This window comes from Mustela putorius, unplaced genomic scaffold (genome assembly GCF_011764305.1).
Source record: "Mustela putorius furo isolate JIRA1106 unplaced genomic scaffold, ASM1176430v1.1 tig00003854_pilon_pilon_pilon, whole genome shotgun sequence".
NCBI classification, from domain to species: domain Eukaryota; kingdom Metazoa; phylum Chordata; class Mammalia; order Carnivora; family Mustelidae; genus Mustela; species Mustela putorius.
In genome coordinates this window covers 9556508-9575867 of record NW_025422006.1, presented here as the reverse complement: position 1 = coordinate 9575867, position 19360 = coordinate 9556508, and the positions used below count along the sequence as shown (strand labels likewise).

The following is a 19360-nucleotide window of genomic DNA, read 5'->3' as shown; positions in this document are numbered from 1 at the left end:
AGTCTGCTTCAGATTGTTTGTTCTCCTTGCCTTCCCCTTCTGCCACCAGCACCCCCACTCACCCACGTGCTTCCTTTCTAAATAAATAAAATCTTTTAAAAGTACAAATAAAGCTAATACTCTAGAACACCAAAGTAATGATCTGTAAGATAAACTATAAGAAATTTCTTAGAGCATAGAGCTGAAAGAGATGGGGAAAAGGAGAGAAGTTTATAGGTGTAATGCATAATCTTAGAATTCTTGTTGGAACAGAGAAGGCAGAGAGGAAATTTTTTAAAAAGTAGAAGAAAAATTCTCTGAGCTGAAGAAAAGTCCTGGGGCTTTTGATCAAAAGAACCCATTAAATACAAATAGAAAGGATACATAATAACACACATGTTGATTTCAGAGCTAAACATAAATCTCATAAATTTTTTGTGGGAAAGAGATGGGAATCACCTCAAAAAACAAAACTCAGTTAGGTATTACTCACCGTGGGATGGGTTGCTAGAAGATGTGGGTGAATGATTTAAATTTTGAGGAAACGTTTTAAAATGAACTTAAAATTCTGAAGCATGCCTAGTTTGTCCTAGGTATGAAAGCAAAATAACATTTTTTGAAAGTATGCTTTAAAATGTGGCTTACTTCATAAGGTCCTTGAGAAGGAGGCAGGACAAAGTACTTGGAGATGTATTCCAACAAAATCAAATCCCACCTTTAAAAGGTTAAAAACTTGAAATTAAGAAATCAGCGTAAGTGTGTGATGAAAAATTAAATCCTGCTTAGGCAGACAACTGGGCTCTATAATTGTTGTAGATTAAAACAGAACTCATTGCTGGGGCGCCTGTGTGGCTTAGTTGTTAAGCATCTTTCTTTGGCTCAGGTCATGATCTCAGGTTCCTGGGATCGAGCCCCACATCGGGCTCCCTGCTCCGTGGGAAGCCTGCTTTTCCCTCTCCACTCCCCCTGCTTGTGTTCCCTCTCTCACGGTGTCTCTGTCAAATGAATAAATAATAATCTTTTTTATTTTTTATTTTTTTTTAAAGATTTTATTTATTTATTTGAGAGAGAGACAGTGAGAGAGAACATGAGCGAGGAGAAGGTCAGAGAGAGAAGCAGACTCCCCGTGGAGCTGGGAGACCGATGCGGGACTCGATCCCGGGACTCCGGGATCACGACCCGAGCCGAAGGCAGTCGTCCAACCAACTGAGCCACCCAGGCGTCCCTAAAAATCTTTTTTAAAAAAAAGGGGAAAACTCACTGGCGTCTAAGAATGTCTTCAGGAGCAATGTGGATTCTGTTGTGTAAATTCTAAGAATAAAAAGAATGTGTTACATACGATTTAAAAAGTGTGGATTTTCTGAAAATTAAAAGAGACTCTAGAAAAATAAGTCACTTCCAAATAAGAAGCAAGCCGAAACGTGCCTTATTTTTGAGCAATTACCAGAGTTATAAAACCTTCACACTTGGAATTAAGAGACAAAAAAATCATTACATATTCTCTGGATTTTACCACACTGCTTGGATGACAGTGAGTAAATCCTTTTTGTTCTTACTCAGTTTTTTAAAAATCACCCTAAAGAGAAAATACAGGAAAAATTTAATAGTTGTAAAACAAACTGCACTAAAACTTAAATAGGTATGTGATTACATGGGGAGCCAGTAGAAACTTCTTGATGGGACAAGAAATGAAGGTTCAGGTATAATAATTAAAGTTATTAAAATAACCAGTGAAAACTAAAAATAACAAATCAGAATGAGCAGAGGTTGGAAAAAAATTGATAAATTCTCTGAATCTTTTATAATGAGGGTATATTGTAATAAAGGATAAATATTAGTATAATAGTAAACACCAGAACTAAAAACAAATGACCCAAAGTTGTAACGTCTGGATTTTAGCCTTAGTCTTTAGCCTGGCAGTGAGATTTATTTTTTTATTTTTTAACTTCCTATGTGGCTTGAATTTTTTTTAACTCTTAGAAATTTAAATTGAGATACCAGTAACATGAGTTCTCTTTGAAAAAGCTTGTGTTCATCATTATAGTAAACAGTAGTAAATTTTCTAAAGTTTATGACTTCATTTAGATCATATTGTGCTATAGAGGGTATTTTTTCTTTTTAAGATTTTACTTATTTATTTGACAGAAACAGCGAAGGAGGGAATACAAGCCGCGGGGGCAGGGGGAGAGTCAGGCTTTCCGCTGAGCAGGGAACCCCATGTAGGGCTGGATTCCAGGACCCCGGGATCACGACCCTTGAGCCAGAGGCAGATGCTTAACAACTGAGCCACCCAGGCGCCCTGTTATAGAGGGTATTATATGCTGTGGAATACATTGAATAGGTGTTCATCTGAAAAGTTCCCCAGAAAAAAATTCTACTTCTTATAAATGGAGGAGAGAATAATGTGTATTCTTTGCATTGTCTTTACCAGTGTACTATGGCAGCTTTTCTGTGATCTTTGAGGTAAGTATGTTTTGGAAAGTCTTTCAGGAGAGGTGCCAAAAAACTATGATTAAGGGAGGAAAACATGTGCCTGTTCATGTTGTAGTTTATGCTCAGCAATGTGGACAGGTGTGACTTTGAAAGCTAAGCTATAATTCATTTCCCAGTCAACAAAAGCTTTATAGGAGTCTGTACTATTGACCTAAGTAAAAGTCAGTAACCTGTCCTACTTAATCATTAGGAAGGCTTGATCTCCTTGTTAGGGCTTTACCTAAGTGGATCATCAGGATTGTAATATTTAGAATTCTCTATGGGTTACATTCAGAAATTACTTGGCTAATAGTCACAGATGTTTTTATAGGTTTTTTTTAGTAAAGAAAAAATTTTGGGGTGCCTGGGTGGCTCACCCATTAAGCAGCTACATTCAGCTCAGGTCATGATCCTAGGGTCCTAGGATCGAGCCCCAACATTGGGTTCTGCGCTCAGTGGGAAGCCTGCTTCTCCATCTCCCACTACCCCTGCTTGTGTTCCTGTCTCGTTGTGTGTGTGTCTCTCTCTCTCTCTGTCAAATAAATAAATAAATAAAATCTTTTATTTATTTTATTTGACAGAGATCGCAGGCAGGCAGAGAGAGAGGAAGGGAAGCAGGTTCCCCGCTGAGCAGAGAGCCCAATGTGGGGCTCGATCCCTGGACCCTGGGATCATGACCTGAGGCAAAGACAGAGGTTTTAACCCACTGGGCCACCCAGGCGCCCCAAAAGTCCTTTTTAAAAAAAGAAAAAAAAATTATTTATTTGAGAGAGAGAGAAGGAGTAGAGGGAGAGGGAGAAGCACATTTCCTGCTGAGCTGGGAGCCTGATGTGGGACCTGATCCCAGGACTCTGGGATCATGACCTAAGCTGAAGGCAGACCTTAACCATCTGAGCCACCCAGGCACCCCTGTTTTTATAGTTTCTTACATTTGCTTGCAGTTTCAGTATATGGAGACCCTTTCAAGAATGTGAATCCATTTGATACGTCAAAAGCATGCATTAAAATGTATAGTTGACCTAATTGATTTGCTTTGCTCATTTTTAATAAAATGGCTTTTACATTAAAATTGGGTTAAATGCAGAGAATACCAGAACATTAATTCAAAGGAGTATGTGCACCCTAGTGTATAGCAATGTATAGCATCCTTATCTACAGTAGCCAAATTAAGGACCTAAGTGTCCCTCACTTGACAAATGGATGAAGATGTGGATATGTACAATGGAATATTAGCCATGAGAAGGAATGAAATCTTGCCATGTGCAGTTACTTGGATGGAGCTAGAGGGTATAATGCTAAGTGAAATGAGTCAGAGAAAGACAGATACCATATGATTTCACTCATATGTGGAATTTCAGAAGCAAAACAAGAAAAGCGGGGTAAGAGGAGCAAAGAGGGGCGCCTGGGTGGCTCAGTGGTTTAAGCCTCTGCCTTCGGCTCGGGTCTTGATCTCAGGGATCTGGGATCGAGCCCCGCATGGGGCTCTCTGCTCAGTGGGGAGCCTGCTTCCTCCTCTCTCTCTCTATCTCTGCCTTCCTCTCTGCCTTCTTGTGGTCTCTCTCTGTAACAAATAAATAAAATCTTTTAAAAAAAAAAAAAAAAAGAGGGGCAAACCAAGAAACAGATTATTTACAGGGAACAAACTGGTGATTATGGGAGAGGGTGTTGGTAATGGGGATTTAAGAAGAGTGCTTGTGATGAGCACCAGGTGTTACATAGAAATGTTGAATCACTATACTGTATACCAGAAACTAATATTGCACTGTGTTAACCAACTGAAATTTAAATAAAAAGGGGTCCCTGGGTAGCTCAGTCAATAAGTATCCAACTGTTGATTTCAGCTCCGGTTATGATCTCTGAGTCAGAGTTCTGAGATCCAGCCCCATATCAGGCTCCACACTGGACATGGAACCTGCTTAAGATTCTCTCTCTCTCCCCCTCACTCCCCACTTGCACAAGTGTTCTATCATTATTTAAAAAAAAAAAACAAAAAACAAAACAAAAAAACACACACCTTGGGGCACCTGGGTGGCTCAGTGGGTTAAAGCCTCTGCACTTCAGCTCAGGTCATGATCTCAAGAGTCCTGGGATCGAGCCCCGCATTGGGCTCTCTGCTTAAGCCTGCTTCCTCCTCTCTCTGCCTGCCTCTCTGCCTACTTGTGATCTTTTTCCATCAAATAAATAAATAAAAATCTTTAAAAAAAAAAAACAACAACTTAAAGAATTGGGCTAAATGTTGCAGTGTTTTGTTTAAATACATTCTTCTAAAACTGTATTGCTTAGGTAACCTCATTTAGTTCTGTGTCATTTGCAGTTTTCAGTAAGATCTATACAAATTGCTTGTACATACCTGGAAGGAAAGAGTCCAACGTTTCAAGGTAGTATGAGTAGAAGTATAAAAGCTCTTGTTCTGGATTGCCTGCGTTTGAAAGGTTCTAGTTGAACATTGCCCAATAGAGCTTTCTTCAGTGATGGAAATTTTCATACTGCACTATGCAGTTTGGTAGGCATTAGTCATAGGTGACTCCTGTGGCTGAGGAACTAAATATTTAATTTCAGTTAATTTCAATTTAAGTAGCCAGACATACTTAATGGCTGCTCTATGCTGTATTAGTGTAGTATTAAGAAACTGAGGGAAAACATATGTTAGGACTTGTGGTCCAAATTAGTTTGGCACAGCTTATAGGCTCTCCACCTTCCTCACTTCTGATCTTCTGCTTTACTGCTGAGACTTTTTTAGCAAGACTTTTCCTTTTTATTCACCTCTTCTTTAAATTTAAATTAAATTAATTAGCATATAGTGTAATACTATTTCGGGGGTACAGGTCTGTGATTCATCAGTTTATATAGAATCCCCAGTGCTTTTTACAGCACACACACATACAACACATACCTCCCCAGTGTCCATCACCCCATTACTGCATTCCCCCACCCCTCTCCTCGCCAGCAACCCTTCAGTTTGTTTCCTAAGATTAAGAGTTCCAGTGTTAGGATGGAGGCTTTTGATAAGTCTGGTAGATTCTTATCATCTTCACCTCAACTATTTTTGTGTGTCTATCCCCAACTCTTAACCACCAGTGGAACAGAATCTTATTTGACAGTGTGCCGATAATTTTTTCCTAGTTGGGGGATGCTTGTGTGGCTCAGTGGATTAAGCCTCTGCCTTCGGCTCAGGTCATGATCTCAGGGTCCTGGGATCAAGCCCTGCATCGGGCTCTCTGCTCAGCAGGGAGCCTCCTTCCCCCTCCCTCTCTGCCTGCTTGGGATCTCTCTCTCTCTCTCTCTCTGTCAAATAAATAATCTTTTTTAAAAAAATTGTTTTCCCTAGTTGGGAAACTCCTCTAAACTTTTCTAAACTCTTAGTTATAAAGGCATCTCTGCAGTTTACCAATAAAACCATGTTTCCAAAGGTGTTTTCAGGTGACTCATTGGCCCCGTTACTCTCTAAGTATTTCTAGAATCTTAGTAGTAAATTTTTTTAAAAGACTTTATTTAATTATTAAAGTAAGAGAGCAGGAGCGGGGGCAGGGGCAGAGGAAGAAACAGATGCTCCACTGAGCAGGGAGCCCACTGGGGCTGGATCCCAGCACTCTGGGATCACCACCCCAGTAGAAGGCAGACATTTAACTGAATGAGCCACCCAGGCGCCCCAATAATCTTACTAGTATTTAAAAAGTATAACTCTTGGGGCGCCTGGGTGGCTCAGTGGGTTAAGCCGCTGCCTTCGGCTCAGGTCATGATCTCGGGGTCCTGGGATCGAGTCCCGCGTCGGGCTCTCTGCTCAGCAGGGAGCCTGCTTCCCTATCTCTCTCTCTCTGCCTGCCTCTCCCATCTACTTGTAATTTCTCTCTGTCAAATTAATAAAATAAAATCTTTAAAAATAAATAAATAAATAAAAAATAAAAAGTATAACTCTTAACCTAAAAAAGTAACTGACATGATGCCTTTTTCAAAGAAAATCGTTTTGCCAAAATTTCTCTTTTCAGTTTGAATGTAAAAAATAGGGTACAGAGTACTTCAAAGACATTTTTCCTTGAGTGGTGCAGAGTCAGCCTCAGTTTCTCTCTCCCTTTGCCCTTTACCCCCATGTACTCGCGTGCTCTCTCTAAAATCTTAAAAAGTATTTTTTTTGGGGGGGGCGCCTGGTTGGCTCAGATGGTTAAACATCTGCCTTCGGCTCAGGTCATGATCTCCAGGTCCTGGGATCCAGCCCCACATCGGGCTCCCAGCTTGTTGAGGAGTCTCCTTCTCCCTCTTCCTCTCACCCTGTTTATGCGCTCTCTCTTGCTCTCTCTCTCTGAAGAATAAATAAAATAAAATATTTCTGAAAAGTGAGGATAATTGTAAAAAGAAAAATTGTTTTAAAAATATTGGGGGGGGCGCCTGGGTGGCTCAGTGCATTTAAAGCCTCTGCCTTCAGCTTAGGTCATCATCCCAGAGTCTTGGGACGAGCCCTGCATCAGGTTCTCTGCTCAGTGGGGAGCCTGCTTCCTCGGAACTCTCTCTCTGCCTCCCTCTCTGCCTACTTGTGACCTCTCTCTTTCTGTATCAAATAAATAAATAAAATCTTTAAAAAAAATTTTTTTTAATAAAAATATTTTTTTCTTAAGGTTTTAAGTGTCTGTCCCATGTTAGCACAGCTCTTGTGGGCTGTCTCAGACAGTGAAGTGCCTTTGCTGCTGAGTGAGTGCTATATATAATGGTCCAAAAGAAGAAGGAAATAAAACCTGCCCCCAAAAGAAAACAAACTACATTTCTGCATAAGGCATATACAAATAAGATAGAAAATGTCTTTTAAAAAAACACCTAGTTTCGGGGCGCCTGGGTGGCTCAGTTGGTTGGACGACTGCCTTCAGCTCAGGTCATGATCCTGGAGTCCTGGGATCGAGTCCCGCATCGGGCTCCCAGCATCACGGGGAGTCTGCTTCTCCCTCTGACCTTCTCATTGCTCATGTTCTCTCTCACTGTCTCTCTCTCAAATAAATAAATAAAATCTTTTAAAAAAAAAAAAACACCTAGTTTCAGGGCACCTGGGTGGCTCAGTGGGTTAAAGCCTCTGTCTCAGCCTAGGTCATGATCCCAGGGTTCTGGGATTAAGCCCTGCATGGGGCTCTCTGCTCGGCAGGGAGCCTGCTTCCCACATCTCTCTCTGCCTGCCTCTCTGCCTACTTGTGACCTCTGTCAAATAAATAAATAAAATCTTCAAAAAATCATTATCATCATCATCATCATCATCATCATCATCATCATCTCGGTACCTGAGTGGCTCAGTCAAGTTAGGCAGGCATCTGCCTTTGGCTCAGGTCATGATCCCAGAGTCCTGGAATCAAGCCCCACAGCGGGTTCCCTGGGCAGTGGGAGGCCTGCTTCTCCCTCTCCCACTTCACCCCACCGCCCATTTATGTTCACTCTCTCGCTGTCTCTCTGTCAGATAATTGAATGGAATCTTTTAAAAAAATAATAATAATCTCTAGGAGGTGTTGCTCTTTTCTGAATCATTGAGACTTCCAGAAGTCTGATTGCTAAATAGATTTGCCTTTTACTAATTGGAAGCAGTTGGAGATTTTCTAAGTGACATAATTCCTGACTTCCATAAAATGGAATATGTAATAGTACTTCCCCAGATTTATCCATGAGTGAAGCCAAATTCAAAGTAACTCATCTTCGACTTAACCTGAAGCCTTGTATATCAAAATTTAAGTGGTTTATTATATACCTACCTACGCTCTAAATTGGTAAGATTTTTAAATCAGCATAAGTCCTATTTAGAGTATAGTTGTCAAAATATCACTCAAAGAAGAGATTGAAGCATTTTAAAAATGTTTTAGGACTAGTTCTGTTCATTACCACATCTTGAACCCTAAAAAAAATCAGTTGTCCTTTTTTGGTGGTGGTTATTTGCATTGATTTGCATTACCAAGAAACTGTTACAAAGAAAATCAAAGGGAAATTTTTTTTCACTTAAGCCGATATTACTTCAGGAATTGACAGGAGTCATTTCAGTAATTTCTTCTGTCAAAAGAGAGGAAGGAGATATAGTAGGTCATTCTATTTGGAGACATTTTTTAACCTTAGTCTTCCTGTTTTGCTGAGAGGCCACTCAGATGTTCATCTTTATTCCTTTGTCATTGAGCAGGAAAAAGTTATCAGGAGAAGCAGATTCTTAAATTATTAATTCATTACAATTTTAGGAAATTCCTCCTGCTATAAGTGAAGTAACTTTGAGTCTTCTGCCAAAAGGGAAACCTTAATTTACACAATGGACCATCTGTTTAACATTCAGTTGACCTTTTATTTTGTGACTTGATTTTGAGAGGGGCAAGATTTCCTCCTCCCTAGACGCCTGTCCTATTCTGTGCTTCATAACACACTTAATGATTTGGGTAACTAGCTATGCTTTTCCCACCTATATTGCCCAACCCCAAATTAAGTTTATAGTTAGTTATAAATTATTATACCCATACAAAAAACCTACATAATTATTACAACACATATTTTCTTTCTTTTTAAAAACAGGATTTCGTAAACCTTTTTTCTTTTTTTGTGGGAGTCTGTCAGGTGCAGAGAATGGAGTTAATCTTACTAATTTACTAACTTGTTCACCCAGAAAATATTAGAAACCCTATTATATGTCAGGTGTTCTTTTTGGCACTAAAGCCCCAGTGGTAAGGAACCAGATAGTTTTGTTGGTTTTTTTTTTTTTTTTTTTTTTTAAGATTTTTTTTATTTTAGTGGGAGAGAGAGAACAAGAGGGAACAGTGGCCATAGGGAAAGGGACAGAGAATCTCAAGCCGACTCCCTGCTGAGCACAGAGCCAGTATCCAACTCTTGGTTTCTCTAGGTTTCACACGAACCTGACATCATGACCTGAGCTGAAAGCAGGAGTCGGACACTTTAACTAGGTCACCAGGCACCTTGACCAAATGTGATTTTTGTCCTGTGGCCCTCATAGTCTAGTTCGTGGCACATTGTCATCATCAGTCTATGAACCTAAGTCCTACCCTTGTTTTATTTATTTATTTTCTTACCTTCAGCGTTCTTTCCTGTTCTGCCTCCACAAGTATCCAGTCAGATACACAGGTCTTTAAATACATAACATTTATTGTGGTTTTAATTTTCATTAATAATAGTATAGATCTCAGTTTATTCCTTTTTTCTCACCCAGTACTGTATTTTTAAGTTCTAGCCATCAAACTGCATAATATTCCGTTATCTGCATCCAAAACATTTACTTACTCATTTCCTGGTGATGGAATCTACGTTACTTTCTATACCCTGGTATAGAAATAATGCTGCAAGCAACCTTGTACACATTTCTTGAAGGATCTCTGTGAGTATTTCCTTGGAGCTCTTACCTAAGTGGAATTCTGGGTCATAGGTAAACAGAATGGCATATCAAACAGTTCACAGAAAGATTCCTATTTTCTTCCCCTGTTCTTACCAATACTTCATATTACTCAGTTTTCTAATTTTTATTTTTCTTAGAGCTTTAAAGCGATATTTCTTGCATTTTTCTGATAGTTGGTGAGAATGGCCTTAATATACTTAATAGCCTTTTTATCCTGTAAATTGCCTATTAATATCTTCTCCCCATTTGTTCACCTGAGTTACTGGTTTTTTTCTCTTGTTTTTGTAGAAGTTCCTCATATTTAAGATGCTAACTCTGATAATTTTAGTTGAAAATCATTATTCCCAAAGCATTTTTCACTGAATAGAAATCTTCATTTGAAGCTAAATCTACCAATATTTTCTCTCTTCTTTTTTTTTAAAGTTATATTAATTTTGCCCTTTAGATATGTTAATCCATCTGGAGTTTGTGTTCTGTATTCATACTGAGGAGTAGGGCTCTAACTACTTTTGCCTGAACTACTTTTGCCGAAAAATATTTGAATTTTTCTAGCACATCCTACTGAAGAATTCATCCTTTTTTACTGCTTTGAGAAACCAGCTTTGTCATAGGACAGTCTCATTCATACATCCATTTATAAGCTCTGTATTCTGTTAAAACTAGGTCTGTTTGTTTCTATGTCAGCACTAGTCTATCTTTATTTTATTTTGTGTAGTCTTTCTTAATACCTGGGAGAGAAAATTCGCAGCTACCCTGCAAATACATACATACTTTAAGCTCGCTCTTTGCAAAATTACTTTAGCTTTCCATAGGCTTGGTGGTCGTGGCCGTGGCCGTGGCAGGGGTTGAGAGGTGAGGATAGTAAAAAGCTTCTCTTTTTTTACGAATTTTGTTTTTACATAACCTGTATACCTAGTGTTGAACTTAACCTGAGATCAGAAGTTCCATGTTCTATCAAATGTACCGGCTAGGCACCACATTAAGGTTTATTAAGATGTAATTCTCGGGGCACTTGGGTGGCTCTTGTTCTCAGGGTCTTGAGTTCAAGTCTCTAATTGGGCTCCATCCTGAGCATGGTCCTACATTTTTTTAAAAAGGTGTAATTCATATACTATATACTCGATTTACTTAAAATGTACCGATCAGTGATTTTTAATACATTAATAAAGCTCTGCAACTACCACTCAAACAAATTTTAGAGCGTTTTCAGTACCCCCAAAAGAAACCCTTTTGCTCTATTGCTCTCCTTTCCTCCCATTTTCCATAGCCCTAGACTTAGTCTCTATTGACTTTCCTATTCTAGACATTTCCTATAAATGGAATCATACAGTAACTGATCTTTTGTGACTGCCTTTCACTTGGTGTAAGTTCTTCAGGATTCTTCTACTTTATACCATGGGTCAGTACTTTTGTTTCTGTCTTTTTATGACTGAATGACGTTCCATTATGTGGATATACCTTTTTTTTTTTTTTTTTACACCCATTCATCAGTTTATAGACGTTTGAATGGTTTCTACCTTCTGGCTATTATGACTTATGCCATTGTGAATATTCATGTACAAGTTTTTGTGTAGACACAGGTTTTTATTTTTCTTGTGTATGTGCATAGGAGTGGGATTGCTTGGTCAAATGTTAACACTCCGTATTTAAACATGTTAAGTTTGACCAAACTGTTTTCCAAATTACCTGCACCGTTTTACTTCCACCAACAGTATATAAAGGTTCCAATTTCTCCATATCCTTGTCAGTTTTGGTCTTACCTGTCATTTTTATTATAGCCATCCTAGAGGGTATGAAGTGGTATCATTGTGGTTTTCATTTACATTTCCTTAATAACTAAAGATGTTGAACATTTTTTCATATACTTGTTAGTCATTTGTATCTTTTTTATGGAAAAATGTCAGATCTTTTGTCCGTTTTTTAATTAGGTTGGGATTTTCTTTTATGTTACTCAGGAATTTAATTAATATCCTCTAACCTAATTAGTTTATTGGGGTTTTTTGTTTTTAATTTTTTAACTTTAAAAACTGTATGTCTGTCGTCTTTTGGTATTTTGCTTTTTTCTTTCTGTTTGTCGATCTTCTGTAGGTACTCCTTCCACAAAACAGTAGTTGTGTGTTCAGGCTCCAGAGTCATTCTGCCACATATACCAGATATTTCTGTCACTTACCCAGCTCTGTGACCTTTGTTAGGTTACATAACTACTCTAAGCCTCTGTTTCCTCAAATGGAAAAGGGGGTGAATTGACATATCCTTTGTCAGAATGTTGTTCAAAAGATAAATGAGTTATCTAAGAGTCAGCTTTTGGGTCTGTTGATACTACTGGGGTTTTCTGTTCCCTTATTTTGTTGCTATCTAGATGCCCTTAATTATTTCTTTGAGTTTACACTGCTTGAGTTTAACACACTGACAAATAGTTAAAGCTGGACATTTGTAATGAATATAACTATATCAGGTATATCCTAGAACCTATAATTTTATGATGGTTATATCTGACTCATTAATAGTCATATTTATATTTTTCTTCCATGTCTTAAGTTTATCAATAGTAATACCATTCTGAACAAGGCAAGTGACCAGTGAACTCAACACATTTTTCACTTAAATCCCTAACTATTCTTCCACTTCTCTTTATGTTCATATTCCCCAAAGGTTTAGTTTTGGTTTATTTGGAGATATATTTTTCTTCCCCCTTCATTGCTTGCTTTAAAACAAAACATTATATTAACTATTCTTTATCATATCTGACATATTTCATAGAATTTTCTTGGATTTATTTTTGTTTGGTAAGCCTGAGTTTTAGTATGCCTACAGCTAAATTTATTTTATCCTTATATTATAATGTTACTTTATCTCTGTAAATTCTAGTTCCAAAGTTTTTGGGTTTTTTTCTTTCTCACTTTGAAACAAATATTTTCCCAGTATCTTCTGGTTTCTAGTGTTGATTTTGAAAAGTCAGATGTTCACCTGATTCTTGTTCCTTTGTAGGTAGTCATTCTTTCTAGAAACTTTCATATTTTTGTTTCTGGCAGTCTTAATATTTACTATAATTTGCCTAGTCTATGAGAATTTTCTCAGATATTTGGCACTCACTCTGAGGAATTTCAGGCTGAATTTTTTCTTTAATTCTGAGAAATTCCTTGATTCTTGTCTTTATTTTCTCCTCTTCTCCCTCTAGGACCTTTATAATATTGATACTGGTATTTCTACTTCTATTTTCCTTAAATTTTCTTTTATGTTTTCTCTATCATCATCCCTTTCATTCTTTAATCTGATATTTCAGTTTACTAGTACATTCTTTAGTTACTGAATCTTACACCTAATCCATCAGGTAATTCTTTGTTTCAGATACTCATTTCTCTAAATCAGGGATTCCAGTTGGATTTTCCTCATGACACTTTTCCACTTCATCTTTAAGTATCCTCTTTTTTAAAAACTGGCTTATTATAGTTTACTTTTTTTTTTTTTTTTTTTTAAACAAGATCTTGTTTTTAAAGGGCACCTGGGTGGCTCAGTCTGTTAAGCATCTACCTTTGGCTAAGGTCATGATCCCAGGTCCTGCATCTGGCTCTCTGCTTGTGATCTCTCTGACAAAAAAATAAAATCTTAAAAAAAAAAAAAAGAAAAAGAAAAAAAAGTAGAAAGATTTTAAGTAATCATCTCTACACCCAGTGTGAGGCTTGAACTTACGACCCTGCTACACTGCTACATGCTACACTGACTAAGCCAGCCTGGCACCACTATTTTAAATCCTTGTTTTGCCTGGTCCAAAATTCTGCTCTAAATTATTTAATTAGTCATCTGTTGTTTGCTGTTGTGTACTTTCAGATGTTCATCATTTTACCCCTACAATTATTTACTGCCTTGTCCCTTCAAGACTTTGTTAGCCAAGAAATAACTGGTGAATTATGTATTTTTATTCCAATGAATTTTATATAAAACAATTGGGATTGTGCTCACTTCAGCAGCACAAATGGGACTTAACCTAAATTTAGAAAGATATTTAATGTTTTTAATTTCAAAAATAAAATTTTTTCCTCAATAACTTGTTTATCTCTGATGATACTAAAATTTAGATTATTTATACTTCTTTCTTAAGCAAGTCTATGTTGCTGTCCTATACCAGGCCTATTATTAGAAAAGTGTTAATTTGCAAGTTTTTATTATTAAATGGACACCACTTATCTGCTTTGGGGCTATGGTGGTAGGAGTAATTTCTTCCACTGCCATTAAGAAGTAAGGTTTTTGGTTGCCTGGGTGGCACAGTTTGTTAAGCATCTGGCTTAGGCTCAGGTCACAATCCCAGAGTCCCAGGATGGATTCCCACCCACATCAGACACCCTGCTCAGCAGAGAGCCTGCTTCTCCCTCTGACCCTCTTTCTCTTATTCTCTCTCAAAAATCAAAATCTTTAAAAAAAAAAAAAAGAAAAGAAAAGAAAATTCAAGTTGTCCTTTCATTAGAGTAGATCCTGGCACTGCACCTTTTCTCCTTCTTTCCTTTGGTGTTCATCCCCAGAAGCAACTCTGAATATTACATACATTCATTCAGCCACATGTGTTTTTAAATTACATTATTATCATATATAAAAGTCTTCTCAAGAGGCAAATTATAGGAACATAGAGCTATGTACAACTTATTTTCAACCAAGCTTTTAATAGACTCTTGAGGGTCAGCAGTTCCTAGTCATAAAGTAATTGGAAGCAAGAAATAGCTGTAGACAGATTATTCAGCAGATAGCATTAATAATATCATACCTTGGGGGCACCTGGGTGGCTCAGTGGGTTAAAGCCTCTGCTTTCGGCTCAGGTCATGGTCCCAGGGTCCTGGGATCAAGCCCAGCATCGGGCTCTCTGCTCAGCAGAGAGCCTGCTTCCCTTCCTCTCTCTGCCTGCCTCTCTGCCTACTTGTGATTTCTGTCTGTCAAATAAATAAATAAAATCTTTTAAAAAAATAATAATACTATCATACCTTATACCTCATCTTTTTTTTCCCCCTAGGTCATCTCCTTCTCTTAAACTGGCCCTTTGAACTTTTCTTTCCTGCCATCCTCTTCACTACGTCCTATATCCTCATGACCAGGATAATAAATCTGTAGCCAAATCCTATAGTAGACATCACTAATTTATGGCGTGTTTTTTGCCTGCCAAGCCTTGCATATGCCCTTAGAATCCTTCTCAGTACAGTATTTCACGGAGCCAGTTAGAGTGACCACTAAAGATGACACCTTATTGTCATTTCTAGTTTATCAGACTCTTTTTCCAACTAGACTCTGACATTAACTAGACTATGACAGTAACTTACTCGTGCTATATTTTTTTGAAGGTTGAAAAGGACCAAAGATAGCAAGTAAAGGTGTTTCCTATTATCCAAGAGACACTTTCCTGCCCTCCTCCTCTTACTCTTTGAAAGCCTTTTATACCGCTCCTGTCTTTGTTTCTCTGTGTGCTGTTTCTCCGGCTGTGGTGTTGGTCCTCCTTTCTACCTACTTAGTTTACACAGGGAAATCAGTACATGTCTGCTGAACATATGCACAAGATTTTGATTCTGTGGTGGGTGAAAAGGACATTTTTTACTTTCCAGATGGTGTGATGTGCATTTTTTTTTCCATCCTCCTGTTTAGATTTTTTTGTAGAAGATTAGGTGCCACCAAGTCTCTAGAAGGTGTTTGTTTTGAATGCCTTCTTCCTGGAATTAAGCAATCATCGCCTACTACTAAAAAGAGATAGTAAATTTGAGAAAGGACAAAATAAAAAGAAATGGCTAGTAGGGCAAACAGGTATTACCCTATTTTTGTTGGTTATTTAATATCAGCTAAGTACTTGAAAAATATTAATGCAAAAGACAGAGAGTGGACCATCCTAAGTGTGCCATCTGTATCCCCACTACTGTAGTATATGTCCTAACCACATCATGATACTTGATCTTCACAACCAAGCATTGACCTCATCTACTTAGGAAGACAGTGAGGTTTGAAAGGGTAAACAATTGCGCAAGTGGTAGAGTTGGAACTCCACTCCAACTGTCTCTGACTTCAAACCTTATACCACTCCTTCCCTTCTAACCATATGGGAAATATTAGCAGATTTTATCCTTTTTTTTTTTTGTAGCCTTTATATTGTATCCTTTTTAATTTGGGCAATAATTACATTTAGACATATGTTTTAATGTTTTATAGGTTATTTGAGCCACTGGAAGTATGGCTAAAAGAAATGATAGGCATCTGAGACAAATAGTTTTCTGAACCTTTGAGGCAGTATAGCCCAGGGATGTGGAACAGTGTTGAGCCTGTTGTCAAATCCTGGCTCCACTGCTGCCTCACACTGTGCAAGCTTCTTTTCTCAAACCAACCATGGTGGTTTTGAGGATTAAATGTGGTAATAACGCATAGAAAACCTGCCAAATAGCAAGCATTTCATTTATGAAAATGAACAATGTATATAGTATCATTATATATTTACTGTATCATGTTAAATACTTACCTTTCCTTGAGATTCTGAGAACTTTAACTGACTTAAAATTACACATTACTCTAAAAATACTTCATAGCTCCTATGCTGTTATGTGTAGAGCAATAACAAATATTACCTCTACTCTTCATACTAGTTTTCATATTTTGGTTAAATATCATAATATATAATCACTACTATTCGAGACATCCTATAATGGTTGAGTATCTCCTGAACAGGAATATTTGCCTCACCAGAGGATTTCAGTTATTTCTAGAATAATTCCGAAAATCTGTTTAGGCAAAGGATACTTGAAATAATAGCAGTAGACACTGAACAGTGGTAGAATTTACCAGTGCCTTTATTTTAACCTTCTGTTGTATGAAAATGCAGAATCCATATTCAATAATTAAAACATTTGCTATCTCTTCTTTTTCAGAAGATGAATAATCTTTCATTTAGTGAGCTATGTTGCCTCTTCTGCTGTCCACCTTGCCCTGGGAAAATTGCTTCAAAATTAGCGTTTTTGCCACCTGATCCTACTTACACGTTGATGTGTGATGAAAGTGGAAGCCGCTGGACTTTACATCTATCAGAACGAGCAGACTGGCAATACTCTTCTAGAGAAAAAGATGCTATTGAATGTTTCATGACTAGAACCAGTAAAGGCAACAGAATTGCCTGCATGTTTGTGCGTTGTTCACCCAACGCCAAATATACTTTACTCTTCTCACATGGAAATGCTGTTGATCTCGGGCAGATGAGCAGCTTTTACATAGGACTGGGATCACGGATTAATTGTAATATATTCTCATATGATTATTCTGGATACGGCGCAAGTTCTGGGAAACCAACAGAGAAGAACCTCTATGCAGATATCGAAGCTGCTTGGCTTGCTCTTAGGACAAGGTAAATCATGATTGGAAATTATTTTGCACATTTATTATGATGGTTAACTAAAATTGTCTTATGTTAAAAAAGTGGTTTTTATAACACATGTTTTGAAGAACTAAATAGAGATTATATTAACCAATATATACCTATTAAGAATTAAGCTCTTAGGAGGGCCTGGGTAGCTCCGTCGTTAAGGCTCAGTGGGAAGCCTGCCTCGTCCTCTCCCACTCCCCCTGCTTATGTTCCCTCTCACTGTGTCTTTCTCTAATAAATAAATTTTAAAATCTTTTTAAAAAGAAAGAAAAGAATTAAGCTCTTAGATTATAATTTTAAATTTTTTAAAAACAGCATAGTTTTTTTTTTTAAGTTTTTTTTTTTTTTTTTTTAAGATTTTATTTATTTGAGAGAGCACAAGCCAGGGAAGAGAGTGACAAGCAAGCCTCCTATGAGCAGGGAGCTGGATGTGAGGCTCGATTCTAGTACCCTGAGATCATGACCTGAGCTGAAGGCAGATGCTTAACTGACGGAGCCACAAAGGCACCCCATAATTACATAGTTTTTAATACAGATCTCATTTGTGTCTGTTAGTGCATGTGTGTGATTTTCTTTAAAATTTAAGCATATGACAAATACTTGTAGAGTGTGGTATAAAAATGTTTATTCAAAGTTGCAATTGTGTCTGTTAGTGCATGTGTGTGATTTTCTTTAAAATTTAAGCCTATGACAAATACTTGGTTTTAGAAACGTGTAGAGTGTGGTATAAAAATGTTTATTCAAAGTTGCAATGCAACAGTTCAAGGCTAGAGAACTGACTTAGCTAATGATTTATTTAATCTATCATTAAGAGGCTGGATTGTTTTTGTTAAAATCATAAACCAGGGTTTGCATTATTTATGTAGTAATCTCTTAGAAGTATGACTTACAGGTATTTTATTGGAACTAATTTTAAAGTATTCATTCTGTAAAAGCAAGATTTTTTTTACTTTGCATTCTGGACTAATAAAATTTGGAAATATGATCTCATGTAAAGAAAAGGTAATTTATGATAAATCTTTTTCTTTTTAAGATTTTATTCATTTGAGAGAGAGAGAGAGACAGAGAGTGAGCACAAGCTGGGGGGAGCAGCAGGCAGAGGGGCTCCTCTGCTGAGAAACAGAGAAGCAGGCTCCCTGGTGAGCAAGGAGCTTGATGTGGGACATGGGACTAAACTAACTGAGCCACCCAGGCGCCCTGTAATAAATCATTGAAGCAAATTCTCTTATCATTTCAGTTGTTCTTTAGTTATAACAATACATTTTTGAGAACTAGAAATTGCTTTAATCTTTCCTAGTCATCAGTATTGAAAAATACTGCTGTTTTGTAGATTTCTGAGTTTTTCCATCAGATGGTTCATGTACAGTAAAGATATCTTAGTTCAAGTTATTCCTCATATTATCCACTGATAAGCTACCTGATTTCCAAAGTATTTTAGACTAACACTAAGACTCAAAGAAAACTTATCATTCATAATTTAATGTTTAAATATTAATGGTTTTAGTTAGAATCTCCACAGTTTTGTTAGTAGGCATAACCTTTTTTAGAAAATACTTTTTGAGGGCACCTGGATGGCTCAGTGGGTTGGGCTGCTGCCTTCGGCTCAGGTCATGATCTCAGGGTCCTGGGATCGAGTCCCGCATCGGGCTCTCTGCTCAGTGGGGAGCCTGCTTCCTCCTTTCTCTCTCTGCCTGCCTCTCTGCCTACTTGTGATTTTTCTCTGTCAGATAAATAAATAAAATCTTTAAAAAAAAAAAAAGAAAATACTTTTTGAAGCATTTAATCCTATAAGATACATAATAAAACTATGTTCTCATAACAACGTTTCATATAAAGAGGTTTCTTAAATCATTTGAAATTATATAAAAACATCCTAATGAGTTAGAAAAGAGGGGTACAAAAAGTTGGTAATGAGTTGTGGGGGACAGGAAATGGTAAAAATTTATAAACTTCAAAACTACCTTGGGCTCCTGGGTGGCTTAGTTGGTTAAGCAGCTGCCTTCAGCTCAGGTCATGATCTCAGAGTCCTGGGATGGAGTCCTGCCTTGGGACTATCTCTCTCTCTCTCTCTACCTGCTCCTCCCCCTACTTGTTCTCGCTCGCTCGCTCTCTCTGTCAAATAAATAAAATCTTTAAAAAAAAAGGGGGGGGGGTTGCTAATCTAACAAAAGAGAAGTACTTTAAAA

At 37.6% G+C, this 19360-nt stretch overlaps 1 protein-coding gene across 2 annotated transcripts in view; it reads left to right on the top strand.

Moving 5' to 3' along the window:
* Positions 1-19360, top strand: part of ABHD17B (abhydrolase domain containing 17B, depalmitoylase) — a 55922-nt gene that overhangs the window by 24607 nt on the left and 11955 nt on the right. For both annotated transcript variants that reach the window (XM_045065097.1, XM_045065098.1), the window contains exon 2: positions 16687-17156. In XM_045065097.1, coding sequence (XP_044921032.1) covers positions 16690-17156 — 467 coding nt within the window. In that variant the 5' untranslated portion in view covers positions 16687-16689. The remainder of the gene's footprint in view (positions 1-16686; positions 17157-19360) is intronic.